Source organism: Danio rerio, chromosome 1 (assembly GCF_052040795.2).
Source record: "Danio rerio strain M-AB ecotype USA chromosome 1, GRCz13ab, whole genome shotgun sequence".
In the NCBI taxonomy this organism is placed as follows: Eukaryota; Metazoa; Chordata; class Actinopteri; order Cypriniformes; family Danionidae; genus Danio; species Danio rerio.
Window position 1 is genome coordinate 56,150,034 of NC_141021.1, and position 26,591 is coordinate 56,176,624.

General features: G+C 38.5%; 1 protein-coding gene and 1 long non-coding RNA gene across 2 annotated transcripts in view; one reads left to right on the forward strand and one right to left on the reverse strand.

Moving 5' to 3' along the window:
• Nucleotides 1–26,591, reverse strand: part of LOC147847018 (uncharacterized) — a 919,394-nt gene that overhangs the window by 664,360 nt on the left and 228,443 nt on the right. The gene's annotated exons all lie outside the window — the stretch shown is intronic.
• On the forward strand, nt 215–25,794 carry LOC103908636 (protocadherin Fat 1). Its single transcript, XM_087237791.1, has 30 exons — nt 215–555; nt 3,956–4,030; nt 4,152–4,315; nt 5,592–5,636; nt 5,740–5,829; nt 5,907–5,996; nt 7,278–7,385; nt 8,262–8,375; nt 8,459–8,552; nt 10,044–10,156; nt 10,241–10,414; nt 10,491–10,619; nt 10,897–11,052; nt 11,222–11,402; nt 11,510–11,640; nt 12,200–13,150; nt 15,372–15,497; nt 15,602–15,853; nt 15,951–16,049; nt 16,901–17,073; nt 17,191–17,339; nt 17,498–17,805; nt 17,895–18,005; nt 19,684–19,875; nt 20,008–20,102; nt 20,570–20,734; nt 21,890–22,090; nt 22,833–22,931; nt 23,033–23,054; nt 25,114–25,794. The coding sequence occupies exons 1-30, from the start codon at nt 489–491 to the stop codon at nt 25,177–25,179; spliced, it is 4,740 nt and encodes a 1,579-aa protein (XP_087093917.1). The 5' UTR covers nt 215–488; the 3' UTR covers nt 25,180–25,794.

Sequence of the window (26,591 nt, forward strand, 5' to 3'; positions counted from 1 at the left end):
GGTACTTAGCAAGGTGTACCTAATAAAATGGCCAGTGAGTGTATATGAAACACAGCATATGTAATCAGCTGCCATTGACAACAACGAAATCCTTTGGTGGTCATTTAACATGAGAAAACGCAGCGATTCATTAACCAATCAGAGTCAAGTATTCTCTAAGATCGTATAATAATAAACAAACCCAGGTGACTGAAACCACTGCATGAGTATGAGCGAGAGACCAAGATAAAAGTCAATAACAAAGCTCCAGAATGTTAGATATCCTCACATAAACTCAGATTCTTCCAGTTAAGCCCCTCCCACATGCTGCCAATCCTCCATTATTGTCCTCTTATGAAGCACCTTTGATACCTGCTCATACCTGAGGCCATAACTGTTTATGGCATACAATAAAGAAGAGCTCAGAGAGAGATTACACAAGAAATAAGCTCTCTCTTCACCGCCAGCCAGCAGAACACAGGCAGCGTTTACTGCGAATTACGGAAAAGATGGCCTTATATCATATTTTATTTATCTTAGTCTGTCTACATGTCTACGGCGCAAGAAGCAGTTCTGGTAAGTCCGATTTATTTAATCCATTTTTTTGTCTCAGTGTAGTAGGAAGAGATATGTAACATTATTAGATGATTAGTAATATCTATCATTAAAAATACTGTAATAGTACTTACTAGTGTTTATGAATCATACTATATAAAAGTGTATTATACTGTAGAGCTAATGTGAACTGACAAACTGTAATAAATATTGTAGTATACTTTATTTTTACTACTGTAAACTGTGATGCATTGTAATATTACAGTACATACCCTATAGAATAAAACTACAGTATTGGCTTGTTTGTTTATGTTACTATAATTGTTGTGTTTCCATAGAAACTGTAGAATCACCACAACAGATTATTTTGAGTACTTTACTATAGTATAGTTCTAAAGCACTACAGTATTTACTATTAACTACAACAGTATTTTTAGCTCTTGTGAACTAATAGTGTAATAAATACTGTTGTATACTTAAATTTTTACTATAGTAAACTGTGGTGTGTTGTAATATTACATACACCCATGGAAAACTACAGTATTGTGTTATATGTTATTGTAACTATAGTTGTGTTAGCATGGCAACTGTAGATTCACCACAACAGGTTGAATACTTTACTATAGCAAAGTTCTAAAGCATTACAGTATTTTTAACTCTTCTAAACTAATAAAGCGTAATAAATACTGTTGTATACTTTAGTGTATACTACACTCTAAAAAACATTTATTTAACCCAATGGTTAAGTAAAAAATATTTGATACTTTGTTGGGTTATTTTTTACCTTTATTGGGTTATTATTAATAATTCAACCAGTTAAATTAAATATTTGGTGCTTTGTTGGGTTATTTTTAACCTTTATTGGGTTATTTATTTAATAACTCAACCAGTTGAGTTAAAAATGTAGAATTTCTACAGTCAACTGATTTAACGGACGCAGAACAGCTGTATTAATATGCGTACGTAATGTTGTTTTTGCGTTATAATGTTTATTTAAGCTCTAACATAATAATATTGCAAGTTTTTTTTTCATCAAATATCTCTCCGTGTCGTGTTTTTCTATCCGTTTCTCCAGCACTCTTAAATATTGATGATACAAACGTGCCCTTGGTAGCCAATATGGATAAAACGCTGTGTCTGGTGGAAATAAAGCATTTTTTTATATTTTTGTAACCTGTATGTTATTTATTTACAGAGCCGTATTTATAAAATTAATAGATGTTGTAGTAATAGTAGCAATAGTAATACCAGAATGAAAAAATAACATTTATTAAAATAACCCATAGTTGGGAAGGTGCTTTAGTAACCTATATTTGGGTTATATGTTGGGGTATTTTTAACCCAACTATTTTAACTGAGTATAGTAAACTGTAGTGTGTTGTAATACAACATACCCTATGGAATAAAACTACAGTATTGCGTGATTTGTTAATGTTACTATAGTTGTTGTGTTTCCATAGCAACTGAAGAATCACCACAACAGATTGAGTACTTTATTACATGGTTCTAGAGCACTATTTACTATTAATTACTCCTGTATTTTTTTTTAGCTTTTGTGAACTAATATAGTGCAATAAATTCTGTTGTATACTTTATTTTTTACTACACTCAAAAAAACGTTGAGTAATTTATTTAACCCAATGGTTAAGTAAAAAATATTTGGTGCTTTTTTGGGTTATTTTGAACCTTTATTGGGCTATGTACTTAATAAATCTGTTGAAATTTAGATTAATTTAACTGACAGAACAGCTGTATTAATATATGTGCGTAATGTTGTAGCTTTAACACAATAATATAGATTTTTTTTAATCACATACCTCTCCATGTTGTGTTTTTCTATCAGCTCTTTAATATTGATAATACAATTGTGCGCTTCGTAGCCGATATGGATAAAACGCTGTGTCTGGTGGAAATAAAGCAATTTCAATATTTTTAAAAACTTAAAAAAATATATTTTACTTTTTAAAAAATATTTTACAAAAACTACAGTATCGGGTGATTTGTGTTACTATAGTTGTTGTGTTTCCATAGCAACTGTAGAATCACCACAACAGATTAATTTGAGTACTTTACTATTGTATATATTAGTATAGCACTACAGTATTTACTATTCATTACTATTTTAACTCTTCTGAACAGATAAAGTGTAATAAATACTGTAGTGTACTTTAGTTTTTACTACAGTAATCTGTGTTGTATTGTAATATTATATACACCCATAGAAAACGACAGTATTGGGTGATTTATGTTACTATAGTTGTTGTGTTTCTATAGCAACTGTAGAATCACCACAACAGATTAATTTGAGTCTTTTACTACAGTATAGTTCTAAAGCACTACAGTGTTTACTATTAACTACTACAGTATTTTTCATGTTCATCAACTAATATTACGTAATTACACAATCTGAAGCTAATGAATGAGCAGAAATATTAATTTTAAATAGTGAATTTTAAAACTGTTTAAATGTACAGCGGGGGAAATAAGTATTGAACATGTCATGTTTTTTTCTGGGAATAATGTTTCAGAAGGAGCTGTTGACATGAAATTGAAGTGGATTTTGGTGAAAAGTCAAACAATACAAACAAAAATGAAACAAAAATAAAAATCTGAAGAATGAGTTGTGTGTAATAACTATGGAATGACAGGAGGAGAACGCCCTAAACTACTGAACTTTATTTAATACTTTATATAAAAGGCTTTTTTGGTGACGGCAGATTAAAGACGGCATGGAGAATGAAGTCACATGAATTGCTCAGGTGTGAGTTTCTTACAGACTTTAACAGAGTGTAAAAATCTTGATGGTTCTGTGGGTCTCGTCTATCAAATCTGATCTTTATTTTGTATTCTCTATTGGATTCGGTTCAGGTGATTGGCTGGGCCATTCTACAGCTTTATTTTCTTTCTCTAAACGCATTTGAGAGTTTCCTTGGCTGTGTTTTGGATCATTGTCTTGCTGAACTGTCCACTCTGGTTTCATCTCCATCCTCCTGCTACTGTAGATGTTGGACAAAAGCAGCTAATATTACTTTAGACTGATGAAGGACAGAGGGTTGAAGAGTGGAGGAACTACTGAGAGATTTCAGCTGCTGTCTGGGCTCTCACTGCCTTTTTCATCTCTCTTTATTCATGTGTTCTATACTTTTTCCCTGCATCTTTTCATTTAATTATGCATTATTTAATTTCTAAACAAATTAGATTTGTTTTCTTTGCATAAATGGATTTCTTTGGTTGTTACCAACATCCAGGAAAAATTTCAAGTCAGCGACACCTTTATAAATATGTTGACTAAAAAAAAGGTGACATGTTCAATACTGTATATTACCATTGATCAATATATTATGAGATTTAATGTGGTTTTAACCAGTTTATTTAAGCTTTTAGTAGATTATTATGTCTTTAAATCAAATTTCTATTTCAGTTTCTACACAGATAGACTGTGTAAGTGGATCTGGAGGTGATTTCAATATGGGCACTATTTTGGAGGGATATGAAGGTGAGACTTAATCTAGTTCACAGTATTACGAGTCTTTTCTGATTAAAGAGCAACAACTTAAGCAACAACTTTTTTTAACAAAAAAATATATATATTTCTAAAACTATTATTATTTCTACAGGGGATATAGAGGTCATTTCTAATATCAGGCCTGAAGATCGCCTAAAACTGGAGTCACATCGATTTCCAGTGGCTTTGGATTTTCTAGAGCTGGTTTACACTGATGGAGACTTGAACGCTACTGTACGGACAATTAAACCACTGGATGCTGATGAAATAAAGCAGGTTTGTTCAACCCCCAGTTCACTACAATATTAAAGTGTCTGAACTAGACATGTAGTATGATAGATGATCTCATGTCGCTTATTTGAAAAATATTTAATCAACTTTAAATATCTAATATAAAGGTTTTACACTGTTAATGTAAAAATTCAAGAGATTACAGTATAATTAAAATAGCATTAAAGATACATTACTGTAAAAAGCAGTTGTGACTGTTGTGTGCGCAAACTAAAGAGCAGGGGGAAGGAGGGTTTTGGGATGGTGGTGGCGGTTACACAAACTGAAGAGCAGGGCGGGGAGGTGGGGTGGGGGGTGGTTGGTGGGGGGGGGTGGGGGGGGCATACTGAGCGTAGGGCAGGTGCGCGAACAGATGACTGAGGAGTGAAGGGGATGTGGTGGCTGAATTCCTGTACTTTTCCGGGAGACAGAACAAAACGGGAGATGGGTCTGAAATACGGGAGTGTTGGCAGGTATGGTAAATTACTGTAAAAAATAATAATATAAAAAATAGATATCTTACCATAAAAAGAGGTTTCAGTAGAGATATATTACTGTAAAAAAGCTTCAGTATAGATAAATTACTGTAAAAATAAGTTTTGGTGGAGATATATTACCCTAAAATGAAGTTTCAGTAGAGATATTTTTCCATTAAAAAAGACATTTCAGTAGAGCTTTATTACTGTAAAAAGCTTCAATATAGATATTTTACAGTCAAAATGTTCTGATAGAGATATTGTACTATAAAAAAGTTTTGGTGGAGATATTTTACCATAAAAGACAATTCAGTAGAGATATAGAACCGTCGAAAGATGTTTAATTAGAGATATTTTACCGTAACAAAAGTTTCAGTAGAGACATACCACAGTAAAAAAAGTTTTAATATTTTACGGTAGAAAAAAAGTTTGATTAGAGATATATTACAGCAAAAAAATTTTGCTGGGAGATATTTTACTGTAAAAATAAACTGTGGTAAAGCTATTTTACTGCAAAATGAAATTGTAGTAAGGACACATTACTGTAAAACACAAGTGATGCCAATAAATTACCGCAAAAATACAACAAATTGTCAGATATCAATATCGTGTGTCAAACCTGTAAGCTAAGCTTGTTTTTTTTTAAATGCATTTTTTTTTTTGATGTGAAGTTTATTTGCATACATAACGACTTTTTTTTTATTTGAGTTATCAGTTATCTGATATATATAAAAACTCTTTGTATATGAAATATTTTCATCTGAAATTGTGACATTTGTCCTTTTCTTATGATTCGTCTCTTCTAGTTTGGAGGGAATTTGTATTATTCAGTCACCTGCGTAAACACACTGGTATGTTTGTTTAAATAACACTATAACAAATTCATTGAGTAAGACATAGAGCATAATAGAAATGAAGCATCGTAAAGTCTCAACATCAGATTCTACGTTTCAGAAGAGAAACAACAGAGTACTTTTAGTTGAGGACATCAATGACAACCCTCCGATCTTCGAGAACAAAACATACAGTGCCACAATTTCAGAAGTACGTACGGTCACTACTGTAACCATTTGTAGTGTGTTTAGACCTGATATATGTTAGTAAACACTGTTTTTTTGCAGACGACGCCTGTGGATACAGATGTGATCAGAGTGAAAGCTAATGATGCAGATGCTTCTCCAGAAAACAACAGAATTTCATACTCTATAGTGGCAAGTCTGAACTCTTTTTAGCATATTTCTAACTGCTTTGTGAAAGGTACATCCTGTATCCATATCTTCTTCAAGTGATGGAATTTATTAATTTTAGCTGGAAATATTCAATATAAAAGGTTTTGCAAGTGTAAAATTTCAACAAATTACAGTAAAAGTTCTATAATAATGTTATACTGTGTAATTAAATTGCGGCAAATATATTTCACTGTAAAAGAAGTTTAGGAAGAGATATGTTACTGTAAAATGAAGCTTCAGTATAGATATATTACAATAAAAGAAGTTTCAGTACAGATATTTTATTATGAAAAGATGTTTCAGTAGCGATATGTTACTGTAAAAAAAACTTTGATATGAATTTTACAGTAAAAGCAGTTTCAGTAACTTTAGAGATTTATTGCCGTAAAATGAAGTTTTAGCAGAGATAAATTACAGTAGAAAAGGTTTAGTACAGGTAGTTTACCATTTAAAACACACCAGTATAGAAATATTACTGTAAAATAAGCTTCAGTATGGATAAATTACAGTAAAAACACATTTTGGAAGAGAAATACAGTAAAAAGAAGCTTCAGTTTAGCTATACTACAGTAAAAAGTTTCAGCAGAGATATATTACAGTAAAAACAGTTTCAGTACAAATATTTTACCATAAAAAGATGTTACAGTAAAGATGTACTACTGTAAAAAAAAAGGTTTGGTATGACTATATTACAGTAAAAACTTTTGGTAGATATATATTACCGTAAAATGAAATTTCAGCAGAGATTTACAGTTGAAGTCAGAATTATTAGCCCCCTTAAATTATTAGCCCCGTTTATTTTTTCCCCAATTTCTGTACACATTTCTGCACATAATCGTTTCAATAACTCATCTCTAATAACTGATTTATTTTATCCTTGCATGATGACAGTAAATATATTTGACTAGATATTTTTCAAGACACTTTTATAGAGCTTAAAGTGACATTTAAAGGCTTAACTAGGTTAAAAAGGTTATCTAGGCAGGTTAGGGTAATTAGGCAAGTTATTATATAACGATGGTTTGTTCTGTAGACTATCGGGGGGGAAAATTAGCTTAAAGGGACTAATCATTTTGTCCCTAAATTGGATTTTAAAAAAATTTAAAAAATGTTTTTATTCTAGCCAAAATAAAACAACTAAGACTTTCTCCAGAAGAAAAAATATTATCAGACATACTGTGAACAAGAACATCGTGTAAAAGATTTGTGTTTTTACTGTTTTCATATCCTCATTTTACTTCATCACTTCCTGTCAATTAACAGCCTCCAGCTCCAGAAGACTTTGATGTGAGAAGTGACGGAAACATCAGGTTATTGAAGCACCTGAACTACAACAACATTCAGCAGTACACCTTCACCGTGAAAGCTCAAGTAAAGACCAACTCTCTGACATCCCAGAATGGTGTTTTGCTTGCAGTTTGAGTACATGCATTTTCCTTCATAGACCTCCATAACATGCAAACTGTCACAATCGTTAACAAATTCACACCTCTTACATCTTCCATATGTGCAAACAGGTAGTACACAAACTAATCTGGTCACGTGACACTGATATATTTTAAAGGAACAAACCACTGTTTTGAAAAATAGACTCATTTTTCAAATTCCCTAAAGGTAAACCTAATAATAAAGTAATTTGTTCTTCACTGTGCATGGTAATATGACAGCAAAGTTCCTTGATTATTATGCTGGAATGAGAGATTAGTTCCCACCTTATCACCTAGAAAATAGAAACTTGTCATTTTCGGTCAGTCTTAGTACACGATCTAACTACAAAAGAGTCAAGCTTTAAATGGGATAATTATTGAAAATGCTAACGGTCTAATCCGAATAAATGATCTATGCTAAGCTAAGCTAAAAGGGCTCCCATCAGACCTGTACATCGGCTGAATGGTTTTAAACATGGTAATACTCAACTCTTTAACTCTAGAGGACTTTGATAATTAGCATTTATTCCTACAGTCATACCAGGCTATTGTTTAATTGAAGTTTTTTTGCATCAACCTTTAGAACTTCTAGAACTTAATGAAGCAAAGACACATTAAATTAATTAAGTGATCTATACCTCAAAGCAATAGATTACAGAAAAAAATTCATGTAATCACTTAAGAAATACAAAAGGAGATGTTTAGTAGAATGTTCAAGCTGCTTTTTTCCTCATATTAAAGTGAATCTTGACTATGTGTTCAGTTTTGGATGCACTTTAAAAGGTAGAAATTATAGAAACAAACGCTGTTTGTTTTTCAGGATACAGGAGGACTCAGTGACACCACCGCTGTTACAATAACCATTGTTGACTATGACAATCTAAACCCTTATTTTGATCACAGCCTCTACAAGGCAACCATTGAGGAAAATGAGGTAACAGGGGACAAGATCAATGCTTTAAAATCATGTGTGTTAAAAAAAATTAAACCCTCCATGTCGTTTCTGCTCATGCACAGATCGGACATTTCTCAGACGTCACTCCTGAGGCTATAAAAGCGCAAGATGGCGACACGGGCATCAACGAGCCTGTAGTTTACAGCCTAACAACAGGTACTGTTAACAGAAGATTTACAGTTCTCTAGTATGACATGTGTCCTAATCTAAACAACCTCCTCCACCCATTCTAAAGTGTCATATTGTGATAGATGTGAGCGAGATCTTGTAAGTATATGACAGTACGGAGCTTATGTCATAATTACCCCAAACATTAAGCAAGGATATGACTAATGAATTGTAAGAAAAGCACTTTACACCACTGATAATGTATTTCCATTTGAATAATAAACTATACTTTAGTAGAAGCTGTGGGAGAATTAAATTGTTGCTAATTTGGTGCCGTGACCCGGATGATAGCATGATAACAGTAATGGAAGCCTGATGGAGAAGCTCAGTTATGGACAAAATAATATTTATTTTGCTCAATATTGATGATTGTTTTAAATTATTAAGAGTTATATTGTGGTTGCTATTACACTTATACATGTACTTTCAGCATGCACTGGGGCAGTTTGGTGCCTAGTGTGACACGGTTGGGATGAGAATCAGCACCTTCAAGTCCTAGGCTATGGTGCTACACCGGAAAAAAGGGGGTTTGCCAACTCCAAGTTGGAGGAAGGTCTTTACCCCAGGTGGAGGAGTTTAAGTATCTTGGGGTTTTGTTCACAAGTGAGGGAAGGATGGAGCGTGAGATTGACAGGAGGATCGGTGCAGCGGCAGCAGTAATGTGGTCTATGTACCGGTCCGTTGTGGTAAAGAAGGAGCTAAGCCAAAAGGCAAAGCTCTCAATTTACAGGTCAATCTACGCTCCTACTCTCACCTATGGTCATGAGATTTGGGTCATGACTGAAAGGACAAGATCTCTGATACAAGCGGCTGAAATGAGTTTCCTTCGCAGGGTGGCAGGGTGCACCCTTATAGACAGGGTGACGAGCTCTGTCACCCGGGAGGAGCTCGGAGTAGAGCTGCTGCTCCTCCAAATCGAGAGAAGTCAGTTGAGGTGGCTCGGGCATTCGTTCTGAATACCTCCAGGACGCCTACCTAGGAAAGTGTTCCAGGCATAGCCACCGGGAGGAGGCCTCAGGGAAGACCCAGGACACGCTGGAGGGACCTCGGCTGGCCTCGGGATCACCCCGGAGGAGCTGGAGGAAGTGTCCGGGGAAAGGGGAAGTCTGGAGTTCTCTCCTAAGACAGCTGCCCCTGCGACCCGGCCCTGGAAAAACGGATGAAAATGACATGACATGACATAAAAAAGCCCCGGCTGGGTCAGTTAGGGTTTCTGTGTGTGGTGTTTGCATGTTCTCTGCATGGGTTTCCTCCGGGTGCTCTAGTTTCCCCCACAAGTCCAAAGACATGTGGGTATAGGGGAATTGGGTAAGCTAAATTGTCTGTAGTGTATGTGTAAATGAAGAGCATCCGTTGCGTAAAACATTTGCTGGATAAGTTGGTGGTTCATTCTGCAGTGGCGACCCCAGGTTAATAAAGGCACTAAGCCGAAAAGAAAATGAATCAATAATGAAGTCTCTACCAACATATCTGTTCCAGTTCTTCCAAATGAATATCAGAGCAACTTTGAGATCAACCCAAACAGTGGAGTCATTTCTGTGACCACAGCACTGGACAGAGAGGAGATTGACCAGATAACCCTATACATACAGGTATCAGAGCTTTCTTAAAACATTCATGAAAACCATTAGGTTGATGCTCTGATTTCAACAATCATATTCTTCTTTTAAAAACAGGCAGCTCAGCAGAATGATCCCAGTAAGACGGCCAACGCGGTGGTATCTGTTATTATTGAGGATGTAGATGACAACTCACCCAAATTTGACCAGGAAGAGTACATCATATCTATTCCAGAAAATTCTCCAAAAGACCAGTTTGTGCTTCAGACAATAGTCACTGACCTAGACCTGGTATGGTTCCTAAAATCCTCATGATCTATTCATAAAAATAGAAATAGAGAAAGAACTTAAGTGACTTCATCCCTAGGGAGGATTTGTGGGAACATTACGAATCATTCCAGACTCTGTCCCATTTTCCATCAATCCTGATGGAAGAATTCTGGTGAAACGTCCTGAAGATCTTGACAGAGAGACTACAGCCATCTTCAGCTTTCAAGTAACAATGCGACAATATTATTTGATCACAGGGCTCGCAAAATCTAGTAGCCCAAAGTCCCTGGACTTTTGTTTTTACAGTCAAGCTACCAAAATCAATCTATACCGTGTCAGCAGGGTATCTAGATGCCAACCAGGCATGCTGTTGATAGATCTTGGTAGCCTGACTGAAAAAAACAATAGCCCCGGGACTACGAGCTACCAGATGTTGTGAGGCCTGCTGTTTCTTTAAACACCACTGCATACATGCATGCTAATTCTGCCTCTAAAATCAAAAGGTTGAAGCACAAGAAAACCCTCCTTCCACCAACAAAGAAACAGCAGATGTGACCATTATCTTGCTGGACGAGAACGACAACAGTCCACAGTTTACAGATTCAGAATATGAGGGCAAAGTTTACGCTGACCAGACTGTTGGAATGGAGGTTGTCAAGGTGATGAATCATTGTTTGTTGAGTCATTTAATTGTTTTTAAGCAATAATTCTGCGTATTTCCATAGATTATGCAATCAATATGTCATTATAAGATGACTACTAAACCACAAACACTTGAAGTATTTTGTGAAGTATCTGTAACTAAACACAGATTCATCTTTATGTAAGGTTGAAGCAACAGACCTGGATGAAGGTCCAAATGCAGAAATCAGTTATTTCATTGAGTTTGGAAATGAAAAAGGCTTTTTTGGCCTCAATGAGAAAGATGGGGCGATTACTCTAGTACAACTAATCCCATTGGTGGAAAATGAAATCCTCGAGTTTGCACTCTACATCACTGCAAGAGACGGTAAGTTTTCACATCTGTTTGTTTTGGAAGACATTTGATGGAGGTAAAATTCATGTAGATGCATTACTGGTGGCTTAAAAATACTGAAATTCTACTCACACCTATAGGAGGCGCTATAAGCAGGTCAACCCCTGCATTGGTGCATATCCAGGCACCCGGAGATTCTCATCCTCAATTCCTTCAGAAGACCTACCAGGGACAAGTAGAGGAGAATCAAGAAGATGCAGAGATTGTCAAGGTCTGTACAACACAAGTTTCTTGATAAGTTCTTATATCTTTTGCCAGACTTGGTACACAAATCATGGGCTCAGGAGGATTCTACAAATGTAAAATTCTGATTAGCTGATTGATGTGTGTTTGAAGTCTGTGTGAACTGGAAGTTTACAGATATTTCAGTAAATTAATGTACTTCCGACTGTAATATTGAGTAGGGGGTGGGGATTTTTTTTTTCATCATTCTCTTATGGCAAATTAACTGTAAGAGAGGTATGTTAAGATCATTGTGGCTGAAGCCATCAAACTGGCATGCTCAGAATAGGACCGCCACTTCAAATGGGGATACAAATGATCAGACTTTGATTTAAAATGACCAAAACAAAACAAAAATTTAGTGGATTAGCTGACACTGATTAATTGTTCAGCTAAAGAATAATGTGCCCAAGCAAAATAAACCGTATATTTGTATTTCCTACTTTAAGTAGGGTGAAAGATAAACTATGACGGCCCGTGTACAGGAGTAAAACTGGTCACTCATGCAGTAAACTAATCTAAACTAATGTGTACTCTCTCATTCACAGGTTAACTTCCTATCTATTGATCCTTTTGTACCAGTTACCTTAACAGTTGAGACTGAAGGTGACAAATTTGCCATAAACAAAGATACAAGAGTTTTATATACCAAAGTCAAGCTAGACTATGAGGAAAAGAGCAGCTACACTGTGTTGCTGTCGATATCGGATGGGACCAACCGGGATGAGGCATCAGTCCTGGTTGAAGTGCTGGACGTCAATGACAACAGTCCAGAGTTTGAAGATCACCCTCCTACTGTCTCCATTTCAGAGAATCACATTGTTGGGGAAGATGTAGCATCAGTAAAAGCCACGGATGCAGATGCAGGATTTAATGCTGAAGTTCAGTACACTCTCCTGGGAGGTGCTGGGAGGTTTAATATTGACCAAGAAACAGGAGTGATAACTCTAGCAGCTCCATTGGACAGGGAAGCCCAAGACGAGTATCATTTAGTGATCACTGTCCAAGATCAGGGTCGTCCGTCACTTTCCACCACCACTGATCTGGGCATCACCGTGACTGACATCAACGACAATTCTCCCATATTTTCCAAACAGCAGTATGAGACCACAATGTTCGAGGATGCTGATGTAGGAGCAGACGTGGTAGTCGTCATGGCAACAGATAAAGATGATGGTGTAAATGCTGTTGTGAGCTTTCACATTGTCAATCAGCAGCCATCTTCAGACACGCCTGTATTCAACATTGATTCTGATTCTGGTTCTGTAACCCTTGCTGGAAAGTTGGATTATAGTAAAGCCAAACGGTATACTCTAGATGTAGAGGGACGAGATGGAGGAAGCCCTTCTCTTACAGGCAGTGCAGTTGTTATAGTGTGGGTGGAGGATGTGAATGATAAACCTCCTGTGTTCAGTAAGGACGAGTATGATGTGTCCATCTATGAAAACCTTGCGGGTGGAACTGCTTTGGTATCCCTGGAGGTTACAGATGAGGACAAGGTGAGAGATCTCCCAACTACATCTCTTGTGGCAGTCGAGCAAAATCCACTTAAGTATGTCTGTTGAACAGCTGCCTAGCAATACCTCTTGAAAATCTTTCTGAAAAAACCTAGCAAAACAATTACAACACGCTTCTATTCTACAACTAATCTACACAAGTGCAAAGCTGCGTTATGTGCAGTTAGCATGCACATTCCTCTTTCAACTGCATGGCAACTCATAATAACATCTCAGAACACTCTAACAACAATTTAAGACTTACACTGCACGATTTTAGCTTAAGGTTTTGTGAAATTGCTAACAGATAGTCATGAAGTGCAAGACAAGTGTATTCTGTCAACTTTGAAAATCATGCAGTGTGAACTCTGCATTAGTAGCACCTTTGCTACCCTACCAGAAAAAAAAGAAGTCTGGCTGAGACTGCATGCATGCTTTTAATGTCTACACCAGGGCTTAATTTGTGCACCTCTGAAATCTGATCCGGCACCCCATTTTACCAATGCCCCTCCTCACACGCACCCCCACCCTGCCTTGCTCTTCCACTCTTCACTTCCACGACTCCCCAACTTTCCTCACTTTCTTATGTGTCTCCCCAACTCTCTTCACTTTCTTCCGTGACTCCCCAACTCTCCTCATTTTCTTCCGCTACTCCTCAACTCTCTTCACTTTCTTTCGAGACTCCCCAACTGTCCTCACTTTCTTCCGCGACTCCCCAACTCTCTTCACTTTCTTCCGTGACTCCCCAACTGTCCTCACTTTCTTCCGCGACTCCCCAACTCTCTTCACTTTCTTCCGTGACTCCACAACTCTCCTCACTTTCTTTCGCGACTCCCCAACTCTCCTCACTTTCTTCCATGACTTCCCAACTCTCTTCACTTTTTTCTGTGACTCCCCAACTCTCCTCACATTTTTTCGCGACTCCCCAACTCTCCTCACTTTTTTTTCGCCACTCTCCAACTGTCCTCACTTTCTTCCATGACTCCCCAACTCTCTTCACTTTTTTCTGTGACTCCCAAACTCTCTTCACTTTCTTTTGTGACTCCCCAACTCTCTTCACTTTCTTCCCTGACTCCCCAACTCTCTTCACTTTCTTCCGCAACTCCCCAACTCTCTTCACTTTCTTCTGTGACTCCCCAACTCTCTTCACTTTCTTCCGCAACTCCCCAACTCTCTTCACTTTCTTCCGCGACTCCCCAACTCTCTTCACTTTCTTCTGTGACTCCCCAACTCTCTTCACTTTCTTTTGTGACTCCCCAACTCTCTTCACTTTCTTCCCTGACTCCCCAACTCTTTTCACTTTCTTCCGCAACTCCCCAACTCTCTTCACTTTCTTCTGTGACTCCCCAACTCTCTTCACTTTCTTCCGCGACTGCCCAACTCTCTTCACTTTCTTCTGTGACTCCCCAACTCTCTTCACTTTCTTCTGTGACTCCCCAACTCTCTTTACTTTCTTCCGCGACTCCCCAACTCTCATCACTTTCTATCGTGACTCCCCAACTCTCTTCACTTGCTTCTGTGACTCTCCAACTCTCTTCACTTTCTTTCGCGACTCCCCAACTCTCTTCACCTTCTTTCGCGACTCCCCAACTCTCTTCACTTTCTTCCGTGACTCCCCAACTCTCTTCACTTTCTTCTGCGACTCCCCAACTCTCTTCACTTTCTTCCGCGACTGCCCAACTCTCTTCACTTTCTTCTGTAACTCCCCAACTCTCCTCACTTTCTATCGTGACTGCCCAACTCTCTTCACTTGCTTCTGTGACTCCCCAACTCTCTTCACTTTCTTCTCCGACTCCCCAACTCTCTTCACTTTCTTCCGTGACTCCCCAACTCTCTTCACTTTCATCCCCGACAAACCTCCCACTCCCACTCTTTACTTTTGTCCGCGACACCTCTCCCTCCTCTGGTAACATGCCTGATCCGTTACCCCGATCTGTTCCGGGACCTCGCAATTTACAAATTAAGCACTGGTCTACACCTAACTCTAGCCCTCACAATGACATCACTAGCTCTATTGAATGCATGTGTCTCACACTGTATTTGCAAGTCTTTAGCTAGATTCTACTGGAAATACCCTACATTTTTAAATTCTCTACCAACCACTTTGTAAAGTTTATACTTAACATACCCATCTGCCCCTTTTAAGTATAACATGCTCAATACCTAATGCCAACATTTCAAGTTCATTTTGATGTAGTTACCTATCTCCTTTCTTTCTATTTAGGATGGGTTCTCTAAGGGTCACTTTATTATGGATAGCGATACCTTTGTTATCAACAGTCAAGGAGTTATATCACTCGGGAGAGATGCCACCTTGGATAGAGAAACTAATGACCATTACACGCTAGAGGTGCAAATCTATTATAACTGTTTACAAAATGTTTAAGATGTTCGAGTACTCATACTAAATATGATACTAAGGTATGATTTTAAATATGATGTGTGCATTTTCAGGTTGTTGCCGTAGACCAGCCTGTCGATGGTTTAAGGTCCACAGCTCAGGTCATCATCACTGTCCTGGACATCAATGACAACAACCCACAATTCCTTCCTCTGCCAGAGCTCATTGAGATTCAGGAAGGCAAATACACACAGTCATCACCTGGGGAGGTGTGCAAAATTTCAGCCACAGATGCTGATATTGGAGATAATGGACTTGTCACTTTTTCTACTTCTTCTTACAGCAAATTCTTCAGTTGCAGCGATGTGAGTACCTGATCTTGAAACATGACAATGTATTGTTGGAAGTTCAAATTTTACTTAAGTTTCTTATACGAAATGCTTATTTCATTCTCCCCGTTAGGATGGGACTCTACAAGCTATCAGTGAGTTGGATCGGGAGATGCAAGATGTCTATGATGTGGTCATCACTGCTGTGGATCATGGGATACCACAGTTAAATGTAATTTATTTTCTTTGTGTGTTCGATTTGCATGATTTTGAAAATTCCACTAACATAACACATTTTAGACAACACAGACAACAGGATTAACAAACTAGACTAGTGTTTGATTTTAGACTAGAGTTAGTGTTTGAGTTTGATGTAAAAGGGGCGAAGCCGTTCTTGCTCCTGTAGATACTGTAGGTCTACCAGGGTTGAGCTCAAACACTAAATATCTTAAACTACAGGATCGACAGGTTACTAAGCAAAGGTGTCCAATCCTGCCCTGGGAGAGCTAATATCCTTCACGTTTTAGCTCCATTTATTATTAAACACATCACGACCAATAAATCAATATCTTTGTAAAGTATATTAGGGATTTCCAAGAGTGTCAGGGCAAACTGGATTAAAAATCTGGATCTCGAGGACAACGTTTTTGCTCTAAAGTAGAAGTAGGCAACCCTGCTCATGTAAAGAAACCTTCAAGAAGAGTTTAACTCAAAACTTAATCTGATATACCTGAACAGCTATACAGATTACCAGAAAGTTACAGATTGTTTGATCAATGTTAGAGCTAAACTCTGCAGGAATGTAGATCTCAAGGGCCAAGAGTAACTAGGGTGCATCAACATTAAATCTTTTGGATGTCTTCCTCATACTTGACTAATAAGTTTTGGGTATTGGAGTCTATATCAACAAGCTAACATGTTGAATGAGGTCTGCTTGATTAGGAAGAGATTCAAGATGGTTCCTAGTGTGCCAATCAAAGAACAGGGTTGTAAAACACTGTTGTATCCAACTGCCTATCTGCAATTCAACTTTTCAACAATTCTGCAAAGATAAAATGGTTTATTTGGTTGATTTCCCCTCAGAATATGACCACAGTGAGGGTCAGCATCACAGATGTCAATGACAATGCTCCAGTCTTCAGCTCGGAGACTTACAGCAGAAGTATTCTGGTTAGAGACGCAAAGGTTGGAGAGTTGCTGCTGACAGTCTCTGCCACAGATAGAGATGCTGGAGACAATGCACTTATTACCTACAGGTAACACAGGCTTTATTTTCACAATCTAGATAAGATTCATATTAAAAAAGGACAAACATTCAATATTTTTTAGAATCAATAAAGAAAACATGATGCATTATTGTCATATTTCTGTAGTTTCTCTGAGGTCTCCTCCATGGTTGCACTGGATGCTGAAACAGGCGACATCACTTTGACCTCTGACCTTAGTGAAGTCACAGAAGACACACTGCTAACCCTTAGTGCTATAGCGACAGATCATGGAACACCAGCACTATCTGATGAAGGTTTGGGTTTAGTTTACATAAATTCTTTAGGGAATCCGCTTTATGTATGAAGTAATTTATAAGTCTTACAGAGTTAGTTCACACCTAAAACATTTCATGAGTAGTATTTAAATCTTACCTGATGAACGTCAAATCTAACATCTTTGTTCTCTCTGTAGCTGAAGTCTTGATCCACTTCAAAATTGCTTCTCTCTCTGAGAGTGTGTCTTTTGAGAGTTCCTCCTACAACTTCATGATCAAGGAGAATGAACCCGAGGAGACAATAGTAGGCACGGTCAAGGCATTAACAGGGAGTCCACTGGTTACTGTCAATTATAACATGAAGTCACACGAGGACGTCTTCTCTGTGGATGCTGAGGGAACCATACAAGCTCTAAAATCACTTGACAAGGAGGACGTGGAGTGGTACATCCTCACTGTAGAGGCTATAGACTCCAGAACTCCTCCGAACACTGCAGAGACAACGGTATCATTCTCAGTACAAACTCACGCCATGAACAAACTCTGAAGTCAAATCTCTAACATTTGACTTCATCTCTCTCCTTCAATTTTCAGGTCAGTGTTCAGGTTGAGAATGTGAATGAGGCTCCTGAGTTTGATGCTGAAAAATATACAGCTGAAATTTTCAATATTGCACCATACAAATTCCCTATAGTGAAAGTCCAGGTAAGTGTTGTCCAAGTTTTGTTTCTTAAAAGACAAATGTAACAAATGTAGACACATTCATAATGTGAATTCATAACACATTCGTTGGGTGCATTCATTCCTAGAACACCATAGAACATTTCTAGAACAGGGGTGTCCAAACTCGGTCCTGGAGCCCCGGTGTCCTACAGAGTTTAGATCCAATACCAAAAAGACACACCTAAACCAGCTAAGTCAGAGGTGTCCAACTCAGTTCCTGGAGGGTTGCAGCTCTGGTAGTTTAGTTTCAACTCTATTTAAACACACCTGATTGTATTAATTGAGTCTGTTAGGCTTGTTTGAAACCTACAGGAAAAGTGTGTTAAAGCAAGGTTGGAACTAAACTGTGTAGGGTGCGGCCCTGCAGGAGTTTGACACTTCTGTTCTAGGTACACTAGAAACTTCCAGGCAGGTGTGTTGAAGGAAGTTAGAGCTACACTATGCCCTAGAACATTCCTAGAACACCCTAGAAAATTCCTAGAATGCCCTAGAACAGGGGTGTCCACACTCAGTCCTGGAGGGCTGGTGTCCTGGATAGTTTAGCTCCAACCCTAATCAAACACACCTGAATCAAGCTCTTACTAGGTGTACTAGAAACTTCCAGGCAGGTGTGTTGAAGCAAGTTGGGGCCTAAATCAGCAAGACACCGGCCCTCCAGGACCGACTTTGGACACCCCTGCCTTATGCTGCGTTCACATCAGATGCGTCAAGCGCGAGTGATTTACATGTTAAGTCAATGCAAACACGCGTATAGACATCCTGCGCGAATAGCGCGGCACGAATGACGAGAATTGCGCGGTGCGCATGGCGTGGCGCGAATTGAGCGTTTTGCGCGTTTTACGCGCTTACTGCACGTTTCACGCAAATCACTCGCGTTAACCAATCAGGAGCTTGCTCTTGTGGGGGCGTGATTGTGACGTATCGCCTGTTGTCGGTGTCCCAGGGGAAATCCCCCAGCAGACACAGACAAGAAATTCATCAAACTGGGCTGGGCTCAGTCAGAAGCACCGCTGAAAACCTCCATCGGCCAGGTTCAGTTTCTGGAGGAGTCTATGAGCTTAAAGAGCTGGATGCACCTCTGAAAGGATGTAGTGGACTCAAACACGGCTCTAAACGTATCAACGCTGTTTTTCATCCTTTATAAAGCACATAAACACTGTTATTTTCTTCATAAAACCCATGTTTGCCCTTTAGCTATGAAGCTAGAGTCACGGGGCAGACAAGCCCTGCCCATCACGCGAATCCGCGTCTGTTCTGAAGTGAAAATGACACGCGAATGAAGCTGGGTTTGACGCGCGAATGAAGCGAGTAAACTCAAATGTTCACGTGGCTATTTACACGCGAATAGCGCGATTTATCCGCGCGTTCCGCTTCTGGTGTGAACAAAGCATTAGAACATTCCTAGAACACCCTAGATTATAACTTGAAGATTCCTAGAACATTTCCATAACACCATAGTATTCCTAGAACACCTCAGAACAACCAACAACATTTCTAAAACCCTTAAGAACATTCCTAGAACACCTCAGAATATTCCCAGAACACACTATAACACATTAGGAACTGTAAAGCAACTCTTTATCAACAGTAATGCAGTTTATGCTATATATGCATTGCTTACTTTATTTACTTCATTGGTTGGATGCTATGTACCCCTCAGGCAACAGACCCTGATGTGGACGAGAGCTCAAAACTGCAGTATTCACTGGTGAAGCCCACTACTGTACTGGATGTTGAGGCAAGCACTGGTCAGCTCTACGTTCTGGATGCGTCCAGCATTGTAGACCCTCTGGTCACCTATGAGGTTAAAGCCACTGATAAACATGGACTTTTTACAACAACAGCAGTAGAGGTATGCAGAAACCAAGAGCAAATAGGAGACTTTTGGATGACTTTTTCAAATTGCCAAATGAAAACAGAGCAGCGAAACAAAGCTGTCAATGACAGGAAACTAAACAAGCTCTCATGTTTGTCCCTTATACAGATCACAGTGAAACAAAGTGCAAGTGACAACATTGTGGTCATCTCCTTAAACCAGCCTGTGTTCACTGTGGAGAAGATGATAGCAGAGATTGAAGAGTGAGTGAAAGAATGGTCATTTCCAAGCCAACCTTACATGAGTGTAGAAGGGTAATTTAGTAAATATAGAGCGAACTGACAGTGTATTTTGAGAAAATGGAGAGGAAACATGACAAACATCTACAGTTTGTCATTTGCTCACGTTTTAGTTGATCCATACTCTATGAAATGTTCAAAAAAGGACCAAAACACGCCATAAAATTCTTGAAATCCTTTCAAAGATTTGAGTGAGAAAAAGACTTATTATTTATTCATAATGTCAAGATTTTGTTGTTGCTTCAAATCAAAAGTGTTTGACTGTTAAATAACACCTATAGGGGAAAAAAAACCTCCAGCACTACTGAACCCGTGGGCTATTGAGCTGACCTCTAGAACCAAAATCTAATTGTAATAAATGATTTAAGTTAGTTTTTAGTGAAACTCTATATCCCCTATCCAGCTTTTATATTGTGCGTTTCTTTCCTCAGTTCCATGAAGACAACTTTAGGCTGGACTGTAAAAATCCTCAGTGTGGCAGCTGAGAGTGAGAATGAGATGCGCACCATTTCTCGAGAATCTACAGCCAAATCTCACATCAGATTTATTGCAATGGACTCCAGTGGCGGCATCATCGAGGCAGAGAAGATCAAAGAGTAAGACAGAAATGTATCCATTTATTTAGAAATTAGGTCATTTATCTATCTCTAAGTGATGGTGCATTTCAAATGGGATTTATCGATCCACAAAGGGCACTTAGCAGTGACAACAATCATGTCCACCATATTGAAGTGTCGTTGCAAACTGAAGTGCTCAAATCTGGTCACTTTAAAGGGACCTTTGGAATTAAATGATTTTAAGGATACCACTGATGGACACTTCAGGCCATGAGCAGGAAAGTTTAGCGTCACACACTGAGTTTAGATCGGAAGGAATCATTGCAATAATTTATTCAGAGGGACCCTCCAAAGGGATTAGGACATAGGGAATATGCCCAAACAAACACATTGTTAGTGTAGTGGCTATTTTCTCTAAGGAGGCTCTCTCAGTGGTCAAGAAACAAAGTCTTACCCGGGATGTCTTTTACAAGTTTTATTCTTTATAAAGAAGATCACAGTCATACAGCAACAACAGTTTCTGCAGAGTGAGATACTGAAGTCAAGTGTGTTCACCTTTTTATCTAGTTTGTACTGCTTACGAGGTCAACTCCCAATAAGGCCTCATCTACAATTACGTCAGGCGTCTTCTGCTGTTCGTGCGATATGCTCATAACAACCACACATCCTTCTTAGGATAATGAAAAAGCTTTCACCTAAAGAAATATAGTTATCTATAAACATGTACACATAGGTTTTATGATGAACATATGGAGAACACAGATACACACACATGTAATAATGAGTCTTAGACAAGTTTCTAACATATAAAGCTCATCTAAAAATGAATTTCCATTACATTAGTCTGACAGCACATTCCAATGGCAAGAGCTTATTCCTATGCCCAAACCCAGAGTGACAGCTTTGAAGGAATTAGCGCATTGGGATGACTCCTTTTAAATCAAACACTGTTTGACACTAAACTTCCCTGCGCAAAGGATCATGGGGGTCCAAAGTGCCCATCGGTTGTACCCTTCGAAATCCTTCATTCTGAATAATCTCTCCTAAGTGGACAGTTTTGAGCACTTCCATTTGGAATGAGACTTCAGTATGGTGGGCATGATTGTGTTAACTCTGAAATGCCCTTTGTAGGCGATATATCCCACTGTGCCCCTTTACGGAATACTGAATTACTGAATGTGTCGACTCCCACAGGAAACTGAAGAGCAGTCTAGACCAATTGACTGTGGAGTTGGAGAAAGTGTTTGGATCTGATGTGCAAATCACAGTGGAGGAAGGTTCTGGAGGCTCTGGAGTTCCCGGAGTCTCAAACGATGTGGCCGTCATCACTCTCGGTGTCCTGCTGGGGCTGAGCTTTGTGGCATTTATCACAATGATGTCCGTCTATATCGTTAGGTATGGTTTTAGTGGGTGTTTTTGGTGGAGTTATCCTACGTAAAAGATTTTTAGCTAAAACCGTGATTCTTGGCGATCCACATGACTAAAAGGACAACCAGCACTTTGAGAGTAAAACATCAAGACAAAAAATAAAAATACTGAAAAAAATGAATACTTAGGGCTCCTGAAGATACACTGAGGTAATGAAACAATCCATCTGTACGAGAAATGGTACATTATTTACTACATTATATGTAGGTGATAAATAATCAGTGTTTCATCAGGAGCCACAGGTATTCATTTTGTTTTGCCTATGCGGGTTTTTTTTTCTTTTTTTTGACTCTCAAAGTGTAAATCGCTGACTCACATTATATAAATTGACTTGAACAAGTTGACCTGCATTAAATAAAATCACCAAGCCCATGATTTTAGTCACCAGCATTTCGGATGACCTGAAAGTGTGCAAACTAAAGGGGCAGTTCACCAATTGCTCATCATTTACTTACACTCATGCGGTTCTGAACTTACACATTCAAATCTGTTGAACACAAAACAAGTTTTTTCTGAAGGATGTTGGAAAAAAGCAGCCATTGACATCCAGTGGGAACTAAAAATACTATGGGAGTTGATGGCTGTTTTGATCCAGGCTTCTTCAGCACATCATCATTTGGTGCGAGTGCAGATTCCTTTCATTTGACTGAACTTTTGCTTCTAAGGTGTAAAGCATTGCTCAGTAAAATATATTATTTTGCTGCCTTAGGGTAAAGAAAATGAAGAAAGACACAGATTCTGACCGCGAGAGCTTCAATATTGGAAAACACCATAAGTCTAGTCTTGACAACGGTTTTAACTTTTCAGAGTAAGTAAAACTTACACTTGTTGAAAGTTTGTTCATAAATAAACCTGCATCATGGCTTTGTTCTGAGATGTCTGACTAAGCATTTTTGTTTCTCCTCATAGGAAAAACGAAGCAGGCAAAGAGGTAAAGCACTCAATTCTGATCAACTCCACACAAGAATTAAAGTCGGCATGAAATAAAACGGTCTCTTCCTAATTTATGCATATACAGTATAGCAGCATGTGTCTCTACACTTCATTATTTTGTACAAATTCATTTGCCCTCAAAAACTTTAATCAAATACCAGAACCCCCCCCCTCGAAACAACTTTTCTTCACTTCCTGGTCACATGGATTTTCTTTAGGGCGGAGCTATCAGTCCTTTAGGGAGGGGCTATCAGTTATTTAAGGAGGAGCTATCAGCAATTTAGGAAGGGGCTAACAGTCATTTAGGGCGGAGCTATCAGTCATTTAGGGAGGGGCTCAGTCATTTAAGGAGGAGCTATCAGTCATTTAGGGCAGGAGTATCAGTCATTTAGGGTGGAACTATCACTCATTTAGGGTGGGGCTATCGTTCCTTTAGGGCAGTGGTCCTCAACCATCGGGCCGTGGACTTGGGCTATCATTCCTTTAGGGAGGGACTATCAGTGCTTTAGGGAGGAGCTATCAGTCATTTAAGGAGTAGCTATCGGTCATTTAAGGAGGAGCTATCAGTCATTTAAGGAGGAGCTATCAGTCATTTAAGGAGGAGCTATCAGTCATTTAAGGAGGAGCTATCAGTCATTTAAGGAGGAGCTATTGGTCATTTAAGGAGAACCTATCAGTCATTTAAGGAGGAGCTATCAGTCATTTAAGGAGGAGCTATCAGTCATTTAAGGAGGAGCTATCGGTCATTTAAGGAGGAGCTATTGGTCATTTAAGGAGAACCTATCAGTCATTTAAGGAGGAGCTATCAGTCATTTAAGGAGGAGCTATCAGTCATTTAAGGAGGAGCTATCGGTCATTTAAGGAGGAGCTATCGGTCATTTAAGGAGGAGCTATCAGTCATTTAAGGAGGAGCTATCAGTCATTTAAGGAGGAGCTATCGGTCATTTAAGGAGGAGCTATCGGTCATTTAAGGAGGAGCTAAGGAGGAGCTCCTTTAGGGCAGTGGTCCTCAACTACCGGGCTACAGACCGATCAACTAGTACTGGGCTGCAAAAAAATTATTAATTATTTGCGTTGTGTTTATTATCTGAGTCTGAACAACCTTTTATTTTGAAAAATGACCGTATTCTCTCACGTACGTCTCGGTCACTTGAGTGGCCAAATTTAACCCACAAGCAGCAACATGAGTAAGAAACAGACGTCTTTGGAAAGTTTCTTTGGGGAAAAGGCCCAGTGAAAAACCAACGAACCTACGAACTGCCAAAAAACCCAACCTGTTTGTCAATAATTGAGGTGAATCCAGCATGTCTGTGCAAAAAGTTCAACAGCTGGAGATCGCAAATAATGGCATCCTTTTAAGGGGCGGTTCTCATATAGTGTCTTTTCTAACACTGACGGAAGTTTGTTATTTTCAATGGAGGTGCACGGTCTGTGCATTCAAGCTGTCTTGCTCGCACTTCCCAGATGCAAGCAGTCAAATGAACGCCACAAGCGCACCACGAGTCGCGTAACAAGAACTGACCGATCAGCTTTAGCTACACATTTCGGTAGACTATTGACTACTGATCGGCTATCAGTCCTTTAGTGCAAGGCTATTAGTCAATTAGGGCAAGACTATCAGCGTTTTAGGGAGGGGCTATCAAGCAATTTAAGGCGGGGCTGTCAATTATTTATTTAGGGAGGAGATAACAGTCCTTTAGGGGGTGGGGCTATCAGTCCGTTAAGGAAGGCTATTAGTCATTTAGGTCACGGTTTTCAGTCATTTAGGGCTGGGCTATCTGTCCTTTAGGGCGGAGCTAAAAAGGTTTGATTTGTTTCTGCTCTTAATTCATTCATTTCTCAATCTTTTATCATTTTGTTAGCAATGCCCATTTTTCAACAATCCCACTGGAACCCAAAGAACAAAATTAAGCACCGCCCTAAATTTTTCCTCACTTCAACACCTTTTCAAATGAATGTACATCATGATAGTGCAAATAGTTTCATAGCGACTTTAAGCAGAATTCTGACAACATTTGTTGTGTGAATGAAGCACTAATTCGACTTTGTGTTTTCAGGTCAAGTTTAGCAACACTGAAAATGACACAGATACGAAAGACAGAAGCAGCGTCTCTGCTTTCTGAAAGAAAAGAAAACCCTGATGAATTAAAGCTCCTCAAGAGTTTTCAGATGAACTGTGACGAGAAAATGACGCCTCATTTCTTCATCCTCCACTTGGTTCAACCCTCTGAGATTCTTTTTTCTGTTGAACACAAACAAAATACTTAAAGTTGTAAATAAGTTTACTAAACGTCTATTGTATTTTTTGTTCCTACTATAGATGTCAATGGCTGCTTTTACCCAACATTCTTCAGAATATCTTCTCTTGTTATCCAATAATGCATTACAATAAGATGTACTCCGATTACCCAGTTCTTGTAAAATATTTCCACAAACATATTTATATTTTGAGTGATGCAGCGTTAGTAAATCAAGTGTGTTTGGAGTTTCATATAATGTTTTTGGATCTTCTTTGTACTGATGTTTTCCATATGCTTTGTCCACTCAGCTGCCTTGCATTGTAATTATTAACATCTATTGTCTATTACAGACGTCCCAGAACCTGCTTACAGATAACAGTAGGCTTTTGCACTTTAAACTTCTCAGATATGATTGTGTATCAAAACCGCATCTGATTTGTATCTTTGATGATGTAAATATCCATCAGAGCGATTAAACTTTTTAAAAACGTTTCTTAATTGGCGTTCGTGTGTGTGTTTATTTTGATTTTCAATCTTCACAACTCCTGAAACTTTGGTCTATTTTGTGCCGTTTACAATTTTGTAGATCTGATCTGAAAACAAATGTCCAATTTCTGTCATTCACAAATTAAGTAAATGCACAAACGTAATTTTAAAAACAGAAATATTAAACGCAGGTCAAAAGTCTACTGTATCAATTAACTTGTAAAAAATAAAATGTCAAAATATGGGTGACACAATCTCATACAGTCGTTGAGCATATATTTATGCAAAAACTTAACAACATACAACATTTAACATTATATATAAAATACATTCACAATATTTTATATAAGTAAAAAAGTATAAAGATGTAGTCTTATATGTCAGCAAATGATTCTTGTTTTTATTCATATAACATTCAATGGCCACTTTATTAGGTACACCTGTCCCACTGCTCTTTAACACAAATTTCTAATCAGCCAATCACATGGCGGCAGTTCAATACATTTAGGCATGTAGAGATGGTCAAGACGATCTGCTGCAGTTTCAACCGAGCATCAGAATGGGGAAGAAAGGTGATTTATGTGACTTGGCATGGTTGTTGGTGCCAAACAGGCTGGTCTGAGTATTTTCGAAACTGCTGATCTACTTTCTTGGCACACTTTGGGCTCATTAGTACCAAATGAGCATCGTGTCAATGCCACAGCCTACCCGAGTATTGTTGCTGACCAGGTCCATCCCTTTATGAACACAGTGGACCCATCTACTGATGGCTACTTCCAGCAGGATAACACACCATGTCATAAAGTGTG